General features: G+C 46.8%; 1 protein-coding gene across 8 annotated transcripts in view; it reads right to left on the reverse strand.

Moving 5' to 3' along the window:
* MYO7B (myosin VIIB) overlaps window positions 1-20182 on the reverse strand; it is a 59968-nt gene extending 39786 nt beyond the window's left edge. For 6 of the 8 annotated variants that reach the window (XR_007890151.1, XM_051625859.1, XM_051625861.1 and 3 more), the window contains exons 1-13: window positions 18028-20182; window positions 12701-12743; window positions 11240-11353; window positions 10466-10618; window positions 9057-9241; window positions 7699-7820; window positions 5762-5904; window positions 5557-5670; window positions 3697-3850; window positions 2208-2284; window positions 1786-1905; window positions 1420-1562; window positions 68-278 (exon numbers count right to left, since the gene is read on the reverse strand). Coding sequence is in view for 6 of the 8 variants with exons in the window: in XM_051625859.1 (XP_051481819.1) it covers window positions 68-278; window positions 1420-1562; window positions 1786-1905; window positions 2208-2284; window positions 3697-3850; window positions 5557-5670; window positions 5762-5904; window positions 7699-7820; window positions 9057-9241; window positions 10466-10618; window positions 11240-11353; window positions 12701-12718 (1554 nt within the window). In the remaining 2 variants the exon portion in view is untranslated. Of the gene's footprint in view, window positions 1-67; window positions 279-1419; window positions 1563-1785; window positions 1906-2207; window positions 2285-3696; window positions 3851-5556; window positions 5671-5761; window positions 5905-7698; window positions 7821-9056; window positions 9242-10465; window positions 10619-11239; window positions 11354-12700; window positions 12744-18027 lie in introns of those variants that run through there. The other 2 variants (XM_051625860.1, XM_051625863.1) reach the window with 2 other exon arrangements.
* Between the last annotated feature and the right edge of the window lie 219 nt (window positions 20183-20401).

Consider the following 20401-nt stretch of genomic DNA (forward strand, 5'->3'; position numbering starts at 1 on the left):
TGTGAAAGCCACCTTTGCCCTTTTCTGTGTGAAAAGCCAGAAATTACAGGTGAAACCAGAAATTTACCTTTGGGAACTTGCTCTCTTCGTCAATGAGGGAGATGATATTCATAGGCTTGAGTGCAATGATGTCCAGAGCCTGGTGGTTATCAGTGAAGTCAATGTTATTCCAGGCAATGTGCTCTGCAAGGTATTCCTCTTGCTCCAGCTTGAAGACATGGTGCACAAAGAACTGCTGAAGGTGCTCATTGGCAATGTTAATGCAGAGCTGCTCAAAGCTGGGAAGACACAAGATGGGAACCTGTGGTCATCCTTGGCCAGTGCTGCACTGCCCTATGGTGTTTCTTTGTTCTCTGTATTAAATACATACCCAGATATACTAGTGCTATATTCTACAGTGTTAATGACCACCACTGCTTCATGTTGCCCATCTTAGGGATGTAAGATGCATGAGGGATGCATCTTCTGCTATGATAAAGATAAGCAGAAATGACCCAACTGATGATTCAGTGTTGCTGAGTAAGCTGGGAAAGCTCTTATATGTGTTTCAAGGAACTCTGGAGATAAAGGGGAACAGATAATTGTGAAAATAGCTTGACTGTGTGATCCTGTGATGTGGTTTTACTTGCTCAGGCACCACCACTTCTTTTGTTAGTGACTGTTTAATTCTATACCTGAGTTTCATTACCTGGAAATCACTGTGCACCGTGTGTGTGCCTCTGGAATGTGTGCCTCACCCCAGTGAGGCTCCATGTGGGTTGCAGCCTTTGGGAATAGCATAAAATGACAGGAGAGAACACAGAAGATGGGTTGAACAGATCCTAGACCATGTTCCAAAAGTCAGTGAGGAATATTATCTTATTGAAAGCAAGCAAGATGCATCAGTGGAAATGGATTGGAAAGGACTGCAGAATATGTGCTGCTGGTTTGTGGAGTGCTGATGGTATGGTACTATACACCTGAGAGATTTGCTGCCCCTGTAGTGAAGGGCAAACTGAAATGGTGCTTTGGGACTGAAACCACTAGTAGGAGGGGTAGCAGTGTCTCAGTGGTATGCTGACCAGGTGTTGTGCTGACCTGTCCTTAAGAGTAGAGAAATGAAGCAGCCTCAAAAAAGGGATGGGAGAACACTGAGCAAGATGGAAGCGTAAGCTGAAATGGGAAAAACAGCATAGCCTCCTTTGTACTGTATAGAAATGTATCCCAAGAGACATTGTAAAAATGCTATGGAACCAAGATTGAAGAAAAATTGAATCTGTGCATGATCATCATTGGGCAAATTCAGTGATGGAGATTTCACTGCTTTTCTGAGAATCAGAATGATAAGGAAAGAGAATGCGTCTGTCTGGTTTTTCATTCTTTCCCTTTGCATCATCTGCTTTTCAGCTTCCCTGAGAAAATAAAACTAGGGCTTCCTACCTGTTGTTGCTGAAGTTTTCAAACCCAAAAATATCTAGTAGCCCAATGGACTGACGTCTGTCTTTAGGCTTCTGAGTAGATGGGCTGAAAATGGCTGAGTTGATCTTGTTCACTATCCACAGGAAAATCCGTCCATATATACCCTGAGAAATAAAAATAAAGAGGAATTAGAGCCCCTTGTTACAGTCTCTGGATGCAGGTTACTGCTGCCTGTTGTGCTGCTACAATGCTGCCAAACTGTGACTGAAAACTACAGCACCAGAGCCCTCTGGTGAATGTCTCCCACATAGGACTCCTCAACCAGTAGGAGAGTCAGCTCTGAAAGCACCCTCAGCCCTTTAACAGGAAAGATGTAAGCACCAGTACCTTCACGAAGGCATCCCTCCCATCTGCAGCTTGAACTATATTCAGAGGCCTGGACACACTTTCTCCTCGGACAATGATGGAGAGGTTTGTGAGGCTGTTCTGGAGTTCACTGGAGTCCACCTGGAAGAATAATCATGGCCACCTGGTCATTCCAGATGGATACAGGAGATCCAGCAGAGTCTGTCTCAGGAAGAGGGCCATAACAAACTGTCTAGCAGCATTGACTGGGCCTGCTGGCTCAGTTAAAGATCTCTTAGCTCAGAGAGACATCTGCCTTAGCACCACTTGGGTGTCAGCAGGACAAAGGGATGTGCCTGTTGCATGTGCATCCATACCTAAACATTCCAAGACCATATGTGTCAGTGTACTCAAGGGGCAAGGGCAAAGTAGAGGACTAGTAGGAGAAGATGGGAGTCCATTACCTCGAGCAGTTTGGTTGCAACTGCAAAGTGTGGCGAGTCCATCACATCAGAGCAGTCCAAGTTGTCGTACACAGCCGCTACAAGGAGGACACAGTCATAGAATCACAGAATGGTTTGGGTTGGAAGGGACCTTAAAGATCATCTAGTTCCACCCCCTTGCATGGACAGGGACACCTCCCACTAGACCAGGTTGCTCAAGGCCCCACCAAAGTGCCCTTCAACACCTCCAGGGAGGGGGTATCCACAACCTCCCTGGGCAACCTGTTCCAGCATCTCACCACCCTCACAGGAAAGAACTTCTTCCTAATGTCCAACCTGAATCTCCCCTCTTTAAGCTTCAAACCATTGCCCCTTGTCCTCTCACTACACACCCATGTAAAAAGCTCTACCCCAGCTTTCTTGTAGGCCCCCTTCAGATATTGGAAAGTTGGTATAAGGTCACCATGGAGCCTTCTCTTTACTAGGCTGAACAACCCCAACTCTCTCAGCCTGTCTTCATAGGGGAGGTGCTCCAGCCCTCTGTTCTTCTTTGTGGATCTCCTCTGGACACGTTAAGGAGTTCTATGTCCTTCTTATGTTGGGGACTCCAAATCTGGACACAGTACTCCAGGTCAGTCTCAGGGTGAGTCAGTTCTTCTAGGCTGGGGACTGTACAGCTGCTGCAGTTACTTCTGTAGCCCTGGGAATGTGCCAAGGCATCAGGTTGTGTTTTGAAACTCCTGAGTTTGATTTTACTAAGGTGGGTCCTGATTTCACCCAGGGATCCTGGGATGTGTGGGACCCTTGCAATTCCAGAACATCAGGCTAAAAATAGCAGGAATACTGACAAGTTTAGTAATTTAAAAATGTAGCTACTGGGGATGTGGTATCTGACTTCACAAATTGTGTTTCTGAAAATGCTTTTTTCCATGTATCTGGTTTGTGGGAAATTTAGGCAACAAAAGGGAATGAAGGGAATCCCTCATTTTAGCAGCCAGCATTACTCCAAAGACTCCATCTGGTATCACTGTCCTGGCCCCTCCATGCCACCAAGTGAGAAGTCCTTTCCAAACTCTGAGAGCTGCCGGCCACCTGCCAGCAGTGTCACTGACTGACAGGGGAGTGTTCTCCAAGCCCAGCCAGCAAAATGACTGCTATCACCTTCCCAGCAAACATCACCCTGTCTTCTGGCTTGTGTAGTACAACAGTCAGTGAAAGTACTATGGCATAGTTTTATCTGCTGTTTCAGTCTGTGTGACAAGGGCCTATTTATCATGGAAACCTGATGTTGTGACAAAATAACGGTAAGATTGTATATTTTAAAACACTAGGCAGTGGAGTCACAAATCAGAACTTCATGGTGCTTATCTGCCTGCCCTTCCAGCCCTGTTCACCTGTTAGGACGGTGCAGAGCAGCACAACCTCATCTGCACAGCTGGAAGCAGGCAGCACCTTTGAGCCTTCACCTTGGATCTGAGGAAAGGCCAAGCACAGACAGTGCTGCATTTACCTTCGAACTCAACGTTCCCCAGGTGCAGGATGGCAGCCAGCAGTTTGCTGATGTCCCAGTGCTCAGAATCTGAGAACATGAGGATCTTCATAGCTGAGCGGATGTGGGCATAGTCCTTGGCATCGTTCCGGCTGTCGCAGGACATGCAGTTGCCCTGCAAAGACACCATGGCCACAGGGAAGGCAAGTCCTTCTGGCACCCATGCAGGGAAGGAAGGACCTGCAGGCTGACAAACCCTTGAACACAGGTTGGATGCCCTGCGAGCCACTGTGAGGGACCAGCCCTCCGGAGATACTTTGGGAAATGGTATCTAAACCCCATTGTAGCCCCTGCTTATATGCATCCCAAAAGGCCTGCCTGGGAGGACAGAGACTGCAGTAATGGCCTGCATATGGCCTGGGGCCTGCATAGATGAGATAATGACAATGATCAAGGGGCGGAGGGGGTCCAGCTGCTCACACATGTATGGCTCAATTATAAGTACTCATTGTGAAATAAAGATTCTAGGCCTATAAAATAGGGAGCTGCAATGGTGGGCTTAGGGAGTTTCATCAACACTGACCATTGACACCGACCCTCCCCTGTTGGCTGGACCAACGACGCTGGATCCAGGACCGGTGATTTTCCTGTCCTCTTTATCTCTCTCTGTATCTCTCCCTTTCTCTCTCCCCTTCCTCTCACCTTTTTCTTCTCATCCCCTTTTCCTTCCTTAATATATATATGCGGGTGGTTTTGTTTAGGTTGTTCAATATTAACTCCTACTAGTGTAATAAATGTGTTATTTGTTATAAACAGACCTTGTGTGTCGCTGCACCTTAATCTGATCAAGGAGTACTGGACGGTCAAGCTTTTACTTGGACTGTAATACATTTACTCTCTCTGGGAAGAGACCAGGTCTGAGAGAAGGATTTTGGGCCCAGCCACACCTCGGCTCCTTTCTGAAGGAAGTCTAGAAAGCAAGGGGGTTCAGTCCTAATCTCCCTGGGCTGCCGAGTTGTGACACGTACAGGACTGGATCCAGCCACACCAGGCTCCTCTATTGCAGCAGGAGTTTAGAAAGCAAGGGGGTCCAGTTCTAGCCTTCCTGGGTTATTAAATCCAGGCCGTGTCAGCCACTTGCCACAGATACAAAGTAAAAAGCTGTTTAGATATTATTTATGCTCTTCCCATGGCTGTTCCTTCCCTCGTCTCTGCTCTCAAGGAGGATGCATTAGCAGAGGGCTAAATAATGCATTTCTCCAGGGTGAGACTGAATGCTGGGGAAGCCAAAAGGAAAAGCTCAGGGAAGGCTGCCCTGGAGCACGGAAAAAAAAATAAGAAAACTGACAAGGCTACCTACACTTACAAGCCTGTCACCTTGGTCTTCTCTCACTGCTTTGTCAATGGACAATTCAGAGTCCTAATCCCAAAGCAAGTAGGACTGGATCAGTAGAAGAAGGCAAATCTCAAAATAAGAACATTAGGATCTAACAGATGGCAGATGGAAGCATTCAAGGCACCATCAAAAGAACCTTCAGCAAAACTGCACAGCAGATCCTAGGATGCAGCTCCTCTTTTCAGCTCTGAAATCTCAGTACATGTGAAAGGGAGGGATATTTCCCACCTGCTTTAAGATACCCTTTATGTTTCTTTCCTATGTGACTTTGATAGAAAGCTTTGAACTGCCTCCCACTGGTGGGCATGACAATAAATATCTGAAACAGAGGATCACAGCACTTTTGGTATTACAACTTCTGGTACTCTGAGGAAAGGACTGATCAGATTTCATAACTACTCATCTGCAGCTCCTATTGCTTGTAATTGCTCACTGGGAGAAGCAAATGGCAGAGGGGTAATGGAGAAGAAAGCAGAGACTGTTACCATAGTGAGATAAGTGTACTCTGAAGCAGTGCTCAGATTCAGCATCTTCTTCTGCTCTGTATTCATCCCCATTAGCATGCAGTAGAAGATGTGATAGTTCCTCTCCTCGGGAGCCTAAAAGAAAGACACAGGCCAGTGGACAGCCTTGTCAGTATAGGCCTGTAACACACAGGCAAGCAGAACAGACATCTGCCAGTGCCCTCACCTGCCGGCACACCCGGGACTTCTCCAGAAGAAACTGCTCTATCCGGGCTCCTACTATCACCCCATTTTGGTTGAAGTGGATATCAATGTATTTCCCAAAGCGGCTTGAATTGTCATTTCGAATTGTCTTGGCGTTCCCAAAAGCTGATGGGCAAGGGACAGAGACAGCAACTGGATTATTGCAGTTCATTAACATCAAGTCTATTTTTCATGCCCTTCTTTTTTGCTGCTAGTTCTACACATTGTGTTCCAAATGACTCTGTGTGGAATAATTGCTGGAGGTGACTTAGAAATTAAACTGATGTTCAGGTTTTAAGGAAAGGTACAGCACTGAAGCAGGGTGGAATGCAGCTAATGTGCAAGGAGTTTGTACCATGGCAATTCCCTAGGCAACTCTAGATGTTGGCAACATCAGGGGAACCTGATGTGCTGACTCTAAGAGAAACTGCATGGAGGGGGGAGTGGAGACCCTGTGACCATGCTCTGTGGCAACAGTGGGATTCAAAGGTCCTGTGGAACAAATCAGCTGCATGTGTGATACCCTGGGCCAATGATCTGTCACCTTTTGACAAAATACTGTCCTTTAGGTGAACTTTGCTCATTATAATCTGATTATAATACCAAAACACACCTCCATCCCAAAAGCTACCTGCCTCCCCAGGTGCAACCACCCTTCACTGAGCTTGTGCTCTGAATTTTCTCTAGTCTGTACCTTTAAATGTAAAGTGAGAAAATTTTGCACCAATCACGATAAAGATCTGTATGACCAGAGTCACTCAAGACCCACCTCTAAGGTTATATACTATAAAATGGTTTGGGAGAGGAAAGATGCTAGGGAAGATCCCATCGCAGGGACAGCCCCATTCCCCTGACCTCTGGGACCAGCTGATGGGCTGAGCTTCTCTTTCCCCCGTTAGGGACACCTTTGGGTAAGTTCTGAACACTGTGCTACCCCAAGTGCATCCCTGGGAAACTCAGGAATCTCCATAGAGTTATTTTAGTTCCACGTGTGTGTAACCAGCTGTATGGATCAACGTGTACATGCTTTGCAGCCAGGGAATTTATCAACAGCAGTCTACAAGAACTGGTGCATCTTCTGCTTCAGTCAATTACACTGCTCATTAATCTGGCCGTGGGAGTTCTTGAATGCAACCGAATTCCTGAGTGTGGCTGTCAGAGTTCCCAGGATGGACAGAGCAGCGGTGGTGCCTCCGGAAACTGTGAGAGGCCAACAGAGGTGCTGGCTGTAACTGGACCATTAACCCCAACTGGGCATCACTCAGAATCTCAGCCCAGCTGCCCACAGCCCCTGACATCTGAGGGTAAGCTGCAATGCAAGGGGAGTTATTTTCTGTCAAAGTACTTTGTCCATCAACGCAAAACAGTACAGATGAGCACTGAAGAATATCTGGTCTCAACCTGCCTCCTAAAGAGAGAGGCAGGCATGCTAGGCATCCAGATCATTTGGTCCTAAAAGACATATTCAAATTATCTGAATGTGGCATGTACCTGACCAGCCAAGAGAGCTGGGCAAGTCTGAAGACCTTCAGAAGGACTTACTGGGAACACTCCTGATCCTTCCTTCTACAGAGAAAGATGGCTGTCTCAGGGAGCTGCCCTGTAGATACTTTCATGCTTGGCCACCCTCACTGCCACCATCTCGTGCAAATGCTAAACCAGGGGTCTTTACCTTTGGGTCTGCATTCCCAAGGGCTCTTGTGCTCCTGCCAGTATTACAGTGGCACCTTGTCCTACTGCATGGGAGTTGCTGTGGACTTCATGGGGACATGGCAGAAAAGTATAGAGAACTTCTACCCTACATCACTGGTGTTTTGGGGTTTTTAGCAGTTATGCAAATGGTTCAAAGATGTGTTTCTGAATTTCTTATCCCGATACAAAAATCCTGACATAAACAGGCATGTTTGCTAAACAACTCACCTTCCAGAATGGGGTTCGCCTCTAGGATTTGCTGCTCTATCCAGGAATGCTGGCCACTAATAGCTGCCAAAAACTGTAGTATCAGCTTTGTGCTCTCAGTCTTCCCAGCTCCAGATTCTCCACTGAAGTAGAGAAACAAGATGATTACAGGTTTCCTTTCTTTTTTTGGCTAGGGTGGCAAGTTAGAAAAAAAATCCTACAAGGATGATGAAGGGACTGGAACACCTGCCTTACGAGGAAAGGCTGAGACCTGGGGCTGTTCAGTCTAGAGAGGAGAAGACTGAGGGGGGATCTAATTAATGTCTATAAATACATGAGGGCTGGGGGTCAAGAAGGCAGGGACAGCCTCTTGTTACTTGTGCCGTGACAGGACGAGTGGCAATGGATTCAAACTCCAGCACAGGAAGTTCCACCTCAACATGAGGAAGAACTTCTTTCCTGTGAGGGTGACAGAGCCCTGGGACAGGCTGCCCAGAGAGGCTGTGGAGTCTCCTTCTCTGGAGACTTTCAAGACCTGTCTGGATGCCTTTCTGAGTGATCCGCCCTAATTTTGGTCCTGCTCTGGCAGGGGGGTTGGACTTGATGATCTTTGGAGGTCTCTTCCAACCCCAAACACGTTGTGATTCTGTAATTCTATATTTACCCTGTGAAAGGCAGATCAGACTGTCTTACATGGAGGGCTGAAGAATTTTAGTCTTTCATCATCTTATCTGCTAAAATTTACGTGGGTTTTTTTAGACTTAGGCTGAGGACTAAATTCTCCAACGGATTAAAACCATGCAAATCCATGGGAGACATTCTCTACAAGTGCAAATTAAATGAGCACCTACTTTTATTCTTTAAAGCATTACCAGATTTTTCTATGCTAGTTTTAGCATGTCAATGGATATTATTGCAATGAGACTATCTGGTTCTTCACACTAATAGCTAACAGCAAATGGATATGTTATATGTTTATAGAAGGAAGAAAGCTTCCCTCCACCTGCAGGTTAGCAGAGGTGGTTTCTCTCCAGGGAATCTCTAATCTCAAAAAATACATGTAACATAAATATCATGTCCCCAAGATGAAAGATAGCCTTGCATCACCCAGGCTCATATTTTATGTTTCTCTATGTAGTGACCATGTGCAGAGTGTGTCATCACATTCAAAGATCAGAAATCCCTTGTTTATGTTCTAACTTTTGCAGTCCTAACTGAACATGAAGTAGCAGGGGAGAAAGTATTTTTTCCTTGTCTCTAGTTCTTGTCTGTGCCTTTCCTTTTGGAAGATAGATCTACGGACATAGATCTATGTCCACAAAGCTGCCCCCAAAACATGCCAGACTTGCGTTCTACTCGTCCTCCCTGAGTCCAGTCACCTGATCACGCAGCACTGGTCTCTCTTGTTCCTCTTCATATTGAAATAACAGTTGTCTGCAATGGCAAAGACGTGAGGTGGCAGCTCTCCAATCCTCTTGTTACAGTACAGTCTGATCTGATCGACTGTGTACAGGGGCAGCAGCTGGTATGGATTCACTGCTACCAAGATGGATCCTGTGTAGGTCTGGAAAACAGTTATGAGCATTATCTCTAGCAGCAAAGCTGCAAACAAGAATACAACCAAAGGCACTTGCAGTATAAATCTAAACAGAGGCAAGAGGGAAGCCTGGGCAATCCATACAGTGCTTAGGTGAGGCTGAGAGCCTGGCTCCTCACCAGGAGCTGATCTTAAACATCCCAGGACATGGAGGTTTTTGCAAAAGGAGGAATGCTGGCTGCAATCTCCTTGCCAAATCACAGCTCAGGTCACTGTCTCAAGCTAAAGCACAAGACAGTCCAAGTTGACATGGCATTTTTGTGTCTTGTCAGAAGCTGTTTTGTGGGGTTTTGTCAAGCTGCTTATGTGTTCTAGTTTGGATGTAGCTGAACTTTGCTAATGGGTGAGGTTACAGTTGTGTTACTGATACAGTCATTTAGTCATGTCTGTAAACAACAACACAGTTGGAATGAAGGACGCTGTTGGAGGCAATAATATTGTTCAAGAATTTGTACATGAGACAACTGCAGACTGCTAGAGTCTAATGTAACAGCTTTATACACACATCTTGGTAGTTGTAACTGCAGCATCTGGAAAATCAGTCCATGTTTATGCTAAACATCACCACATCTGTGTTGTAAGACATATTTCCTCTCCTGTGAAGGCAGCAGTTGCCTATAACATGGGAGGCAAAGCTTGCAAACCTGAGTCCTATTATCATATTGCAAACTGAGGAACTACGGAACAAAGAAGCTAAAAATATCAAGTTGCTCAAAGTCACAGGTAAAACTAGCAATGGACAAGAAACAAAACCAGGTGTCCTAAATATCCAGATTTAATCTTCATCTATTTCACTGCATCAAAAGGAAGTCACCATTGACTTGGACTGGAGGACAATCCAGATCATGTCACTGTGTACTAGTTTAGACTAACCCTGTGTCAAAGCTGCAGGTAAAAGCAGCACTAAGCTGTAGCATAGCCTGGATTTAGCCATGTGTCAGGTGGAAATTGGAGAAAGTCAGCAGGGTCACTGCCCCTGCAACTCTGTGAGGTCAGAGACTGCTGTTAAACTCCCTTCCTCGTGGCCAAAGGACATGGATGAAAGGTGAGAAAAACTGGATTGTATCTCCTTGGCTCAGGGGAGGAAGCAGAGGCCCCGTGTGTGAAAGGCTTGCAGGCTGTTGGGTGCACTCTGCTGAATCCTGGCCCAGGCCGTCCTGAGAGCACCCTGCCTAGTGACCTGCCACTCACATAGATCTGGTGCTGCTGGTGGCGGATGAGGAGGTTGTGCACCATGCCTGCTTCATGCAGATCCCCGAGGCAGATCATGTCTTCCACCCCCTGGGCAGAGGAGGGGTGCATTGGGTGCACCATGTGCATGTTCCGAGCTGTGATCCAGTGCTCCTGGAAAAGGCAAGGCAGAGGTGTCAGTGCAGTTTGCTGTTGCTCCAAGGCAGACAGCCACCTTAGAGTGGAACGAGCTTCAGTAGATGCAACACTTAAACCAGCATATTCTAACAAACAGTTGACTGAACTACAGAAATTAACTGGTTTGCTGCTTCTCAGGATCAAGTGATTTAAAACACTGGATGAAGCCACTTAGGTGGGTTCTGGACATCTCCCAGTTTCATGCTGTTCCAAGTGCAGGTCTGTCATGTCATCACAGCCATATCGTGTATGAGGTAGGGAAGGAAACCCAGTTCAACTGACTTTAGTGGGATCATAATTTCACCTCAAGCTCCACCAAATTTAGAGACTGGAACCTGTCTGTGTCCTTTTCTTAACTACATAGGTATAACATCTAGTTTAGGAAGCTCTAAATCTTGGCAGGACCTGGGGATACTAGGGTAGTGCCCTATACTTGCATATTTTTTATATACTTCAAGTGTATCCTACCAGCCATCATCAAAGTCAGACCATTTGGCTAGATGGGGCTTTGGCTTGGCCCAATAGGGCCATTCTTTTGTATTTTGTACTTTTAAATTTTATATTAATCTTTTTCCAGGAAGTTATAGCTTAGCCTACCTTGCCTTCATCATCCTCCAGCAAGATCCGTCCTGAGTCAGATTCCTTTACAACTGCCCCAATAGGGACATTAAATTCACTGTATGGTTGAGTTTCCAGCCACACATGATCACCCTGGGGAGAAGGGAAGCTATCATCAAGTACATACTTTATGCTGTGTAGCTCACAGGTGTACATCTCTTAGTCTCCATCTTTCAGTGATTTAATTGCCTAAGTTCTTACTGCTCACAGGCAGCACAGTCCGGTTGTTATAGTTTTGGGACATCTGAGTTCTACTCCCAGCTCCACAGCTGACCTGGAACATGACTTTGGACAAGTTGTCAAGTCCAGCTGTCTCACAAGAAGAAATGAGGCAACACCTTTTAAAAGGAAGCAATTAGTCATCTCCACCACCTTCCAGAGACTGGTGGGGGCACAGTGCATGCTGGTGAAGTGCCTTGGCAGCCTCACATCAGCTACAGTATTCTGTCAGAAGAGATGCCTGAAAACACAGACATTACCAGGAAAAAGGAGAACAAACATGTACAGACTAAATGACTGGAAACCTAGAGAACTCTGCTGCAAGCATTTGTAGATTCAAGTTCTTTCTGCTAGAGCTGAAATAACTTAGAAATGTGACTGCATCCATGAGAAATAACTTAGAAATTTGAGTGGATCCATGATCTCTCTTTGGAAAAAAACAAAAAACTAACCAAAAAAAAGCACACACACAAAACCCAACCAATTAAAAAACCAAAAAACAAACAACATTCTTTATTCAGCCCAGCTACTCTCTTCACATTTGTAAAGGCAGGGGAAGGTCCCTGCAGAGACAGCGAGCCAGTGGAACTGCTCTGCTGCCCTGGAGAGGAACGAATTCCAGCTGCCCTCTCCTGGGACCAGCAGCCCTTGGTGCTGCCTGCACTGCTGCCCCCCTGCCACTCCCCAACTCCAACCCCCAGGAATTCCTTCTCTCATTCCAGGCCCTACTACAGCTCTAAACAGCTGAGGAAGTGGCTAGAAAGCCAGTGGCTTAAACAGCTTAAAAATCTTAAACAGCTTTTGTTACATACTGTAGCATTTACTGCCAAATTTTCAAGTATTTTACTGAAAAATTATTTCTTCTTCCTCTACAGAGTCACAGTCACTTCATGGGCTGATGTTTAAAGTCAAGCAACTGTCGTGTCAAGCACCAATAAACGTTGCTGTGAAGAACATTACACACCAGCAGCTCCCATATGTGATGAACAGAACTCCAGAGGTGATCTGGCAGTTTCAGTGCCACACCTTGTGACAGAGGTCACCAGCTCAGTGCCAGCACAGCCTGGCCGGGCAAGACACCCCTGCAGCTCCAGTCTGCATTTGTACCTTGTTGATAATGAGTTACTGTTACTTTCTTTCTGAGATGAATCATGATGTTAAGGTAATTTTCTCTTTGGGCCTCAGGCTGGTCAGTAAATCACAACAAAGGTGAGGACTTACCTTTCTGAAAACCACCATTATGTTTCAGCTCACTGTACGTAACCTGCAGAAGAATGTAACATCAGTCCAGAAAAGGGCTTTGATAGAACAGACAGTGGGGTGGAGAAGTTTCCTGGCAAAGATAACAGCAAAACGTCTTAAAATATCTCCATGTAATGGGGAAGCTATACAGTTTTCTGAGGATTAGAAAGTTGCAAATGAGTTATCAGAAAAACGTTTCAAGTCACCACTTGATTTTTGGAAATTCATGCCCTTGAACAATGAAGGTTACCATTAAAAAACCCTGAAGGTGAAGTTTGAGGATACCACTGGTTTCACCCCTCTTGTTTTAGTGAACTTCAAGGGCAGAATAAAACGTCACAGTAAGAGAACCAGGGCTCAATTTATCACTCGCTTTCCTGTGGCTGCCCACTTCTTTTATCAGTGTTTTATTTATAAGGTATAAATAGCTTCTCTAAATCATGGTCTTATTATCTTTATTTATTATTTACTATTATATTTAAAGGCATCATATGTTAGGCAAAAAATAACAATTATCAAAATTACAAAATGTACTGTGATCCCAAAGTGAAGTATAAACTTCAAGAGGTGACAGAATACTGACAGAACTCCAATGCCAACACACATTTTAAAACAGGAATTTTAAATGTAATTTTAATGTGTCTGAATAACAAGAAGGGGCTTGGAGCATCACAAAATCATAATAAAATCATTAACAAATAATAACCAAAAGCTGGTACATGGAGTGCCTGCAAGTGCTGGGTCCCCAGCACAGCACCTGTTGACTATATTAAAAATTTATTTTCCCTGTGGAGACTCAGGCAACCTTCAGAGCTCATCTGTAACTGAGACAGTTCTCAATTTTGTAGCACAACATCTACAGAGATTTAGCAATGCAGCAGGAGTGTGTTCTGTTAGGCTGCTTGGCTTTTTTTTCCTGTTGCTTTTTTCCCCCCTCTCTCAACAACTTCTGTCTTTCATCATCAGTTGTTCTAAGGTGAAGCTCTCATCTTCTTGTTCAGGACTCAGGAACTGGGCCTGAGCATTAACTTCAAGAGTGTGATGCAAGGGGGCACAGAAGCATGGCACTTAACAACCCAAGGCCACAGATGGGACACAGCCAGCCACGGTGACTCACAACCAACAGATGCTTCTTGCCCTGCACCAGAAAGTGGAACCCTGCCCCAGGGCAGAAGGCTCTGCCTAGGTGGAAGTGGTACCTGCAGCCATCCAGCACTGTGCTGCCAGATAGGGAAGGCAGAACTGGTGCCACGTCCAGCCCATGCTAACAGCCAAGAGAGGACATGGAGGGATGAGATATACTCCAGGGACACCAACCACGTCCTGGGCTACTTCAAAAGAGGCACAGCCAGCAGGATGAGGGAGGTGATTCTGCCCCTCTACTCTGCTCTAGTCAGACCCCACCTGGAGAGCTGTGTCCATCTCTGGAGCCCTCAGCACAGGAGAGACATGGAGCTGTTGGAGAGGGTCCATGAAGGGCCACGAAGATGATTAGAGGACTGGAGCAGCTCTACTCTGGAGACAGGCTGAGAGAGTTGGGGTGTTCAGCCTGGAGAAGGGAAGGCTCTGGGGAGATCTTAGAGCACCTTCCAGTGCCTGAAGGGGCTCCAGGAAAGCTGGGGAGAGACGTTTCACCAGAGAAGGCAGTGATAGGAAAAGGTGGAATGGTTTTAAACTGAAGGAGGGGATATTTAGGTGAGACATCAGGAAGAAATTCTTCACCATGAGGGTAGGAAGGCACTGGCCCAGGTTGCCCAGGGAAGCTGTGGAAGCCCCATTCCTGGAGGTGTTCAAGGCCAGGTTGGATGAGGCTTGTGCAGCCTGGTCTGGTGTAGGTGTCTCTGCTCATAGCAGGGCGGTTGAACCTGATGATCTTTAAGGTCCCTTCCAACCTTCACCATTCTATGGTTCTATACACACAATTTCAGCACTTACATGCTCATTCCCAGGTAAGCCCCAAGTGGCCAGCCCCTTGCCTGCCCCAGTGGCCACTCTCTGCCAGCACCTGGCTCCTGCCAAAGTCAGGCAGCACCGTAAGCCAAACTGCACCCCACAGGATGGGAAATTACCTCTCCTGAAGAAATCTTCACTGTCTGGCTTCTGCAGCTCAGATCTCTCTTTTTTCATAAGCATTAGAGTAAAAAATAATAGAAAGGTGAAACTGGTAGTGGTGCCATTAAGTGGTGCCCTCACCAAGTGCCTGTTCTCCCCTGCACAAAGGAGGAAATGACTGCAGGTTATTTATTACAGGACTTTGCTCCCAGTTCAGCACATAAAGCATTCCCAAGTCAGGTGTTCCAGTAAGCAGGAAGGCTAATTCTTGCCTGGGTGAACCTTAAACTTCAGTCTCTCCACTGGGCCTGAATCCTTTTAGATTACTTGAAAACTCTTCCAGAAGAAAACCCTTTAGCATCTGGTCTTATGACGCACCAACACCACTGACTTCCCTGGGGTTCTCTTGGAGTCAGCCTGGTAGATGAGAAGAAAATCAGGCCCTCATCTCTCCCTTTGGTTTTGCACAGCTTTTTCTACAAGATCAGAAAATGTGCATCTGACTCTGTCACGTGTAGACTGTATTTCACAAATTGGTAGCCACACATATGAAGGGACTGGGATTTCTAGTCCATTTGCTTCAAACTCCTTGGTTTTTATCTCCCAACAAACACTCTGTCCCTGTGTTCCACCATCCAGGGACATGTTAACTACCTATCTGCCCACATCTCCCTTTCCAAATTAGGATGGGATGGCCAAGAGCTTCCCTCTTCCTGGTTGCTCCACATGTACTCTCAGTAATCCTGTCTCCTCCTTGCCTATCCCATTAAGTTCCAGCACTAGATGTGATGTGCAGGAAAGAAGCAGAAGTGTAGAATACATGTAGTGAGGCAGATATGGGGTTTCTGCAGACAAAGCAAGAATGCAGGACTGGGGCCCATTCCAACTCTAATGTGAGCACGTGGGTTTTCCCATCTCTCTTCACCCAGTTGTAAAACCTTCCTCCAGGGTTACACAGCAGGTAGGTTCCCTCACTATTCCCTCTGCCCCTTAATAACCACGCAAATGAAAACGTGCAGTGATGATGGACAAGGTATACCTCATACCTTAATTCTCATTTTTCTTGTTTCCTAGGTTTGGTATAACTGCCCTGTATAATGGGAAAGACAACAAAAAGCCTCTGGTGTCTGAGACACATTCTTGGGGCTCCTGCCATGGTTCCATACCCCAATCAGAGGTAAGCATTCAAGCATAGCAATGAATAGTTGAGAGTAATGTGTTTACCCATGTTTCATATTTGTGTTGTCATATTAGCCTCCTTACCTGAGATTTTTGTGCAAGTGTTATAGCAAAAATGAAGATACAGGTGCAGAAATAGAACGAAGGCACTTCAGGGCCTGGAAACTTTTAGAGAGAGGCAGGAAACCACAAGGCAGAGAGAAGAGCTTGCTTTAAATTTCTAACTGTGCAAGTCATTCTTATTCAATGGTATTTGCCCCCAAGTAGTTCTTTAGCAGACGTATTTCTGATAAAACAGTTTATGGAAGAAGTCTAGACAGGCAATTCTCCCCCTCTACTCTGCTCTGGTGAGACCCCACCTGGAGTCCAGATTTGGAGTCCCCAACATAAGAAGGACATAGAACTCCTCAACGTGTCCAGAGGAGATCCACAAAGAAGATCAGAGGGCTGGAGCACCTCCCCTATGAAGACAGGCTGAGAAAGTTGGGGTTGTTCAGCCTAGTAAAGAGAAGGCTCCATGGTGACCTTATAGCAACTTTCCAACATCTGAAGGGGGCCTACAAGAAAGCTGGGGTAGGGCTTTTTACACAGGTGTGCAGTGAGAGAACAAGGGGCAATGAATGGTTTGAAGCTTAAAGAGGGGAGATTCAAGTTGGACATTAGGAAGAAGTTCTTTCCTGTGACAGTGGTGAGATGCTGGAACAGGTTGCTCAGGGAGGTTGTGGATACCCCCTCCCTGGAGGTGTTGAAGGGCACTTTGGTGGGGCCTTGAGCAACCTGGTCTAGTGGGAGGTGTCCCTGTCCATGCAGGGGGTGTTGGAACTAGATGATTTTTAAGGTCCCTTCCAACCCAAACCATTCCATGATTCTATGATCAAATATGCTGTATGTAATTAACAAAATGTCAAGTACTGATTTTAATAGATTAAGGTCAAATATTGGCAAATTAATCAAAGTACATACTTCTACACTACCAAGGCAGATATCTAACATCAAAGCTTGTTGTGTAATTAGATTACAGGGGAAGAAGTGCCATGCATATTTCTTCAGGAAATGAAACACACCTGCTGAAATTCCAAATGGAGCATGATTTGGGGGCACAGAATCTCATTCTAAAAATATATACATTTCTACTACTTGTGACCTAGATGCAGTGGGGTACAGTATTTCTGTCCTGGTACAGTCCATAAACTGTGTGAGATGGAAACACAGGGAACTTGAGGTAGCCTGAAAGAAAAGCAGGACTCATTGTACAGGACTCATCCACTTATTGGATGGGAGATGAATTTCCAGAGTCTTGAGAGCCAGAATGCATAAACTGGAGGACTAGGGATTTGATAGAGAAGATGGAAGCAGGCTAGGTGCTTTATGAAGCACATGAACCTAAAGAGAGCCAAGCAGGCAGCTGAAGGCTGCTTCAGGGCAGTGCCTCTGGGTACCCAGGAGCTGGGCTTTGGGAAGCCACTGAGCTCAGCAAACAGGGCAAGGCGGGAGCTTGCCAGGAGTGAGCAGCTCTGTTTGCTGCTGGGGACAGGGTCTGGTGAAGGACTGCGTGGGGCGCAGACTCATTTCTAGCTGTAATTAGGGGTAATTTGTAGTATGGTCTATGCTGATGAGTGATGCACTGAGAAATAAATTAAAATTGGATAATCTCTGGTGAATGTAATCCTGCTGTTGGGCAGAGCAGTAGGTCTGTCCGGTAGACATGTGTTAACAAAACTGCCTCTTCCTGATGGCTTCCTAATTAAGAGATTGATGTCAGGATCAAAGGTTTTACTTTGCGCATGGCACTACATCCCACATTTCCTCTCCAGCTAAATCAAATCTTTCCTGTCACTTCTGCATCACTGAGCCTTGGATGCCAAGCATTTCATGTTGAACGTTTTTTTTCCCTGACATTTCTGAAGGGATGTGGATTGGGTATAACAATTTGCAATTTAAACTGTTCATTCAGAAGCCCTCCTGTCTACACTAACCCCCTTCCCTTCCTCTAAGCAGATTTGTAGCTTTAAGTCACTGCTGTCTGTTGACTCTGAACGGCAGGGAACAAAGGACACTAAAGAAGGAATACATACCTGTGAAGGATTTCCAGGTGCATCCCTTGGCTGTCTGGAGCATTCTGTCCCTCAGAGAAGGGCTCCTTTCATCCCAGCCAGGTCAGGGTGTAGTGCAGAGGCTGGTGGGGCTCTGGGGTCATTGCACACCTTCGCATACCAAGTGGGCGCTGCTTACTTGCTGGAAGGCAGGTCATTCCCCCCGCTGGGCAATCCCATTATGGTCTGAATGTCACGCTAGCTGTCCTTTTGGGATGCTGCCAAGGTGGTGTTAGGAGGGTATGTTACAGGCCAGCAAGTGCCAGCAAGGTCTGGCTGATGAGGGCCCAAGCCCAGCGTGCCCACTGGTGAGCACCCCAGCACTGCCCTGCGGTGCCAGGCGGAACTAGGAAGAAACCTCTGGGCCTCCTTCCACTTTCAGAAATGCAGAGTTCTCTGTTCTCTCATCAGAGCAGCCAGAATTTGGAGCAGTGCCTTGCCATCTCTGCAGCACACAGCATGTATTTGTAAATGACTCATTTCCAAGGGAGGCTGCCATCATGCTCCTGCCTGGAGCTTCAACATGTGGCAGACTGCTCTGTTTCCAGGCACCTTGGTACTTGGTACCATTATTCCAGATCTTTTGTTGTTCTTGTTATTAGTTTTTGTTTCCCCTTGTCCATTATTTTCTGTCACCTCACTCCCAGCTTGGTATTTCCTATCTTTGTTTTGTCAGCAGAGAACTTTATTTGCTGTGTTGCAATGAGTCACGTTGAAGTTGTAACTCTGCCTTCTCTTTAGTCAGTTGTGACAAGACTTTACATTTCTTTCTGGGTTGGTGAAACATCAGGAGCCTCCCAGCACATACTGGCACGTGTGCCTGTCCTTCCAGAAAAGAACCAAGTGACACCACACAGTGCAAAGGGTAAAGGCAGTAGAAGTAATACAAAAAGAGGAAAATGACACGGTGCCATTTAGAGTGTGGTCCTGAGGATCACTGAGGGACCTTTCAGGCTATCTGGAAAAGACTGAGAGCTATAAACAGAGACATTCTCTATGTGTTTTATGTGTCCACAAATATACATCCCCTATGTGTTTTATGGGGGTTTCTACATTTCTGCTAAGACTATAGGATTGTAACCAAAAAGCATCTGACTCCACTGCCACTTTATCACTCTAAGCAAAACACTGTACAAGGTGTTGAGGGTTCATCCTCAGAGAACCTTCAGAGGGTTCATCTGTGTTTGTACTACTGCTCTGTAGCTGTGCTTGCTGCTGGAGCAGGTTAGTTAATAGTGGTGTCACCTCCCTGCCATCCATTCTAAAATGCCTCTAGCAAAGCAGAAACAGTGATGCATTTTGCCCTGAGCACTCAGCTTAGTAAGTTTTGATGTCCCTGGAAAGAAGCATAGCATGTAGGACTATAAAAATCACTGTTGTTTAGAAACATCCCAAATAAACCTCAGCTGTTTTATGTTTTCACACATTAACCTGAACTTTCTTGGAAAATGGTTTGCTTGCTAGAGGAGGAGGGGCAGGAGAGCAGCACCATGTGCTTGTTAGGCTTTCCATTTTGAAACAGCACCTCGGGGACAGCAGTCATCCCTGGTAATCCTCCACTGACACATGGCAGGCATGCCAAAGGATTGAATAATGCACCTGCTCGGAGGACAGAGGTTACTAAAATGGAACACAACAATTCCTGAACACGGCAGGGATGGTTCTGCCCCTGTGTTTATTCCAGATGTCAGCAATTACAGGGGAGTTCAGGACTAACTTTCAGTTGATGCTGAAGGCTAAATCTGGAGGAACCACCCACACATGAACTGGATTGAACCACAGACTCAGCTGGGATCTAGATCTGTTGAGACATGCAATCCTCAGCGCCAGGGCCAGGCTCGGGCCCCCTTCTCAGCCAGCAGCCCCACAAGTGCTGCTGCAGACCTGCCCCGGGGCCCGCTGCCCCGGGCACAGACCCGCCTTCCCTCCGCTCACGGCATTTGCGGGAGGCAGACACGGCCACCTGTCGCTTAAGGGCAAAGCCTCTCCCGTCCCGGGCAGAAGATGAACTGTTGCTCCGGAGGTGCCTCCAGCGGCTGCGGGGGGTGCGGGGCCACCCGGGGCGGCGCTGAGCGGGCCCGGGGCCCGCGGGCCCCGGAAACACACCGGGGTCGTCAGCGACGGCGGCGGCTGCGCCGGGTACGTCACAAGGCTGCGCCGGGTACGTCACAAGGCTGCGCCGAGTACGTCACACGGCTGTGCCGAGTACGTCACACGGCTGCGCCGGGCACGGCCCCGCCGCGCGACCGGGACCCGGCCGGGGCCGGGAGGGGGCGGGGCCAGGCGCGTGTAACGGCTGCTGCCCCGCCCCCCCCGCGCCCCCTGGCGGCGGCTCCCCCCGGAAGCGGCCGCCCCG

The sequence above is a fragment of the Apus apus genome, chromosome 8 (genome assembly GCF_020740795.1).
Source record: "Apus apus isolate bApuApu2 chromosome 8, bApuApu2.pri.cur, whole genome shotgun sequence".
Lineage (NCBI taxonomy): Eukaryota > Metazoa > Chordata > Aves > Apodiformes > Apodidae > Apus > Apus apus.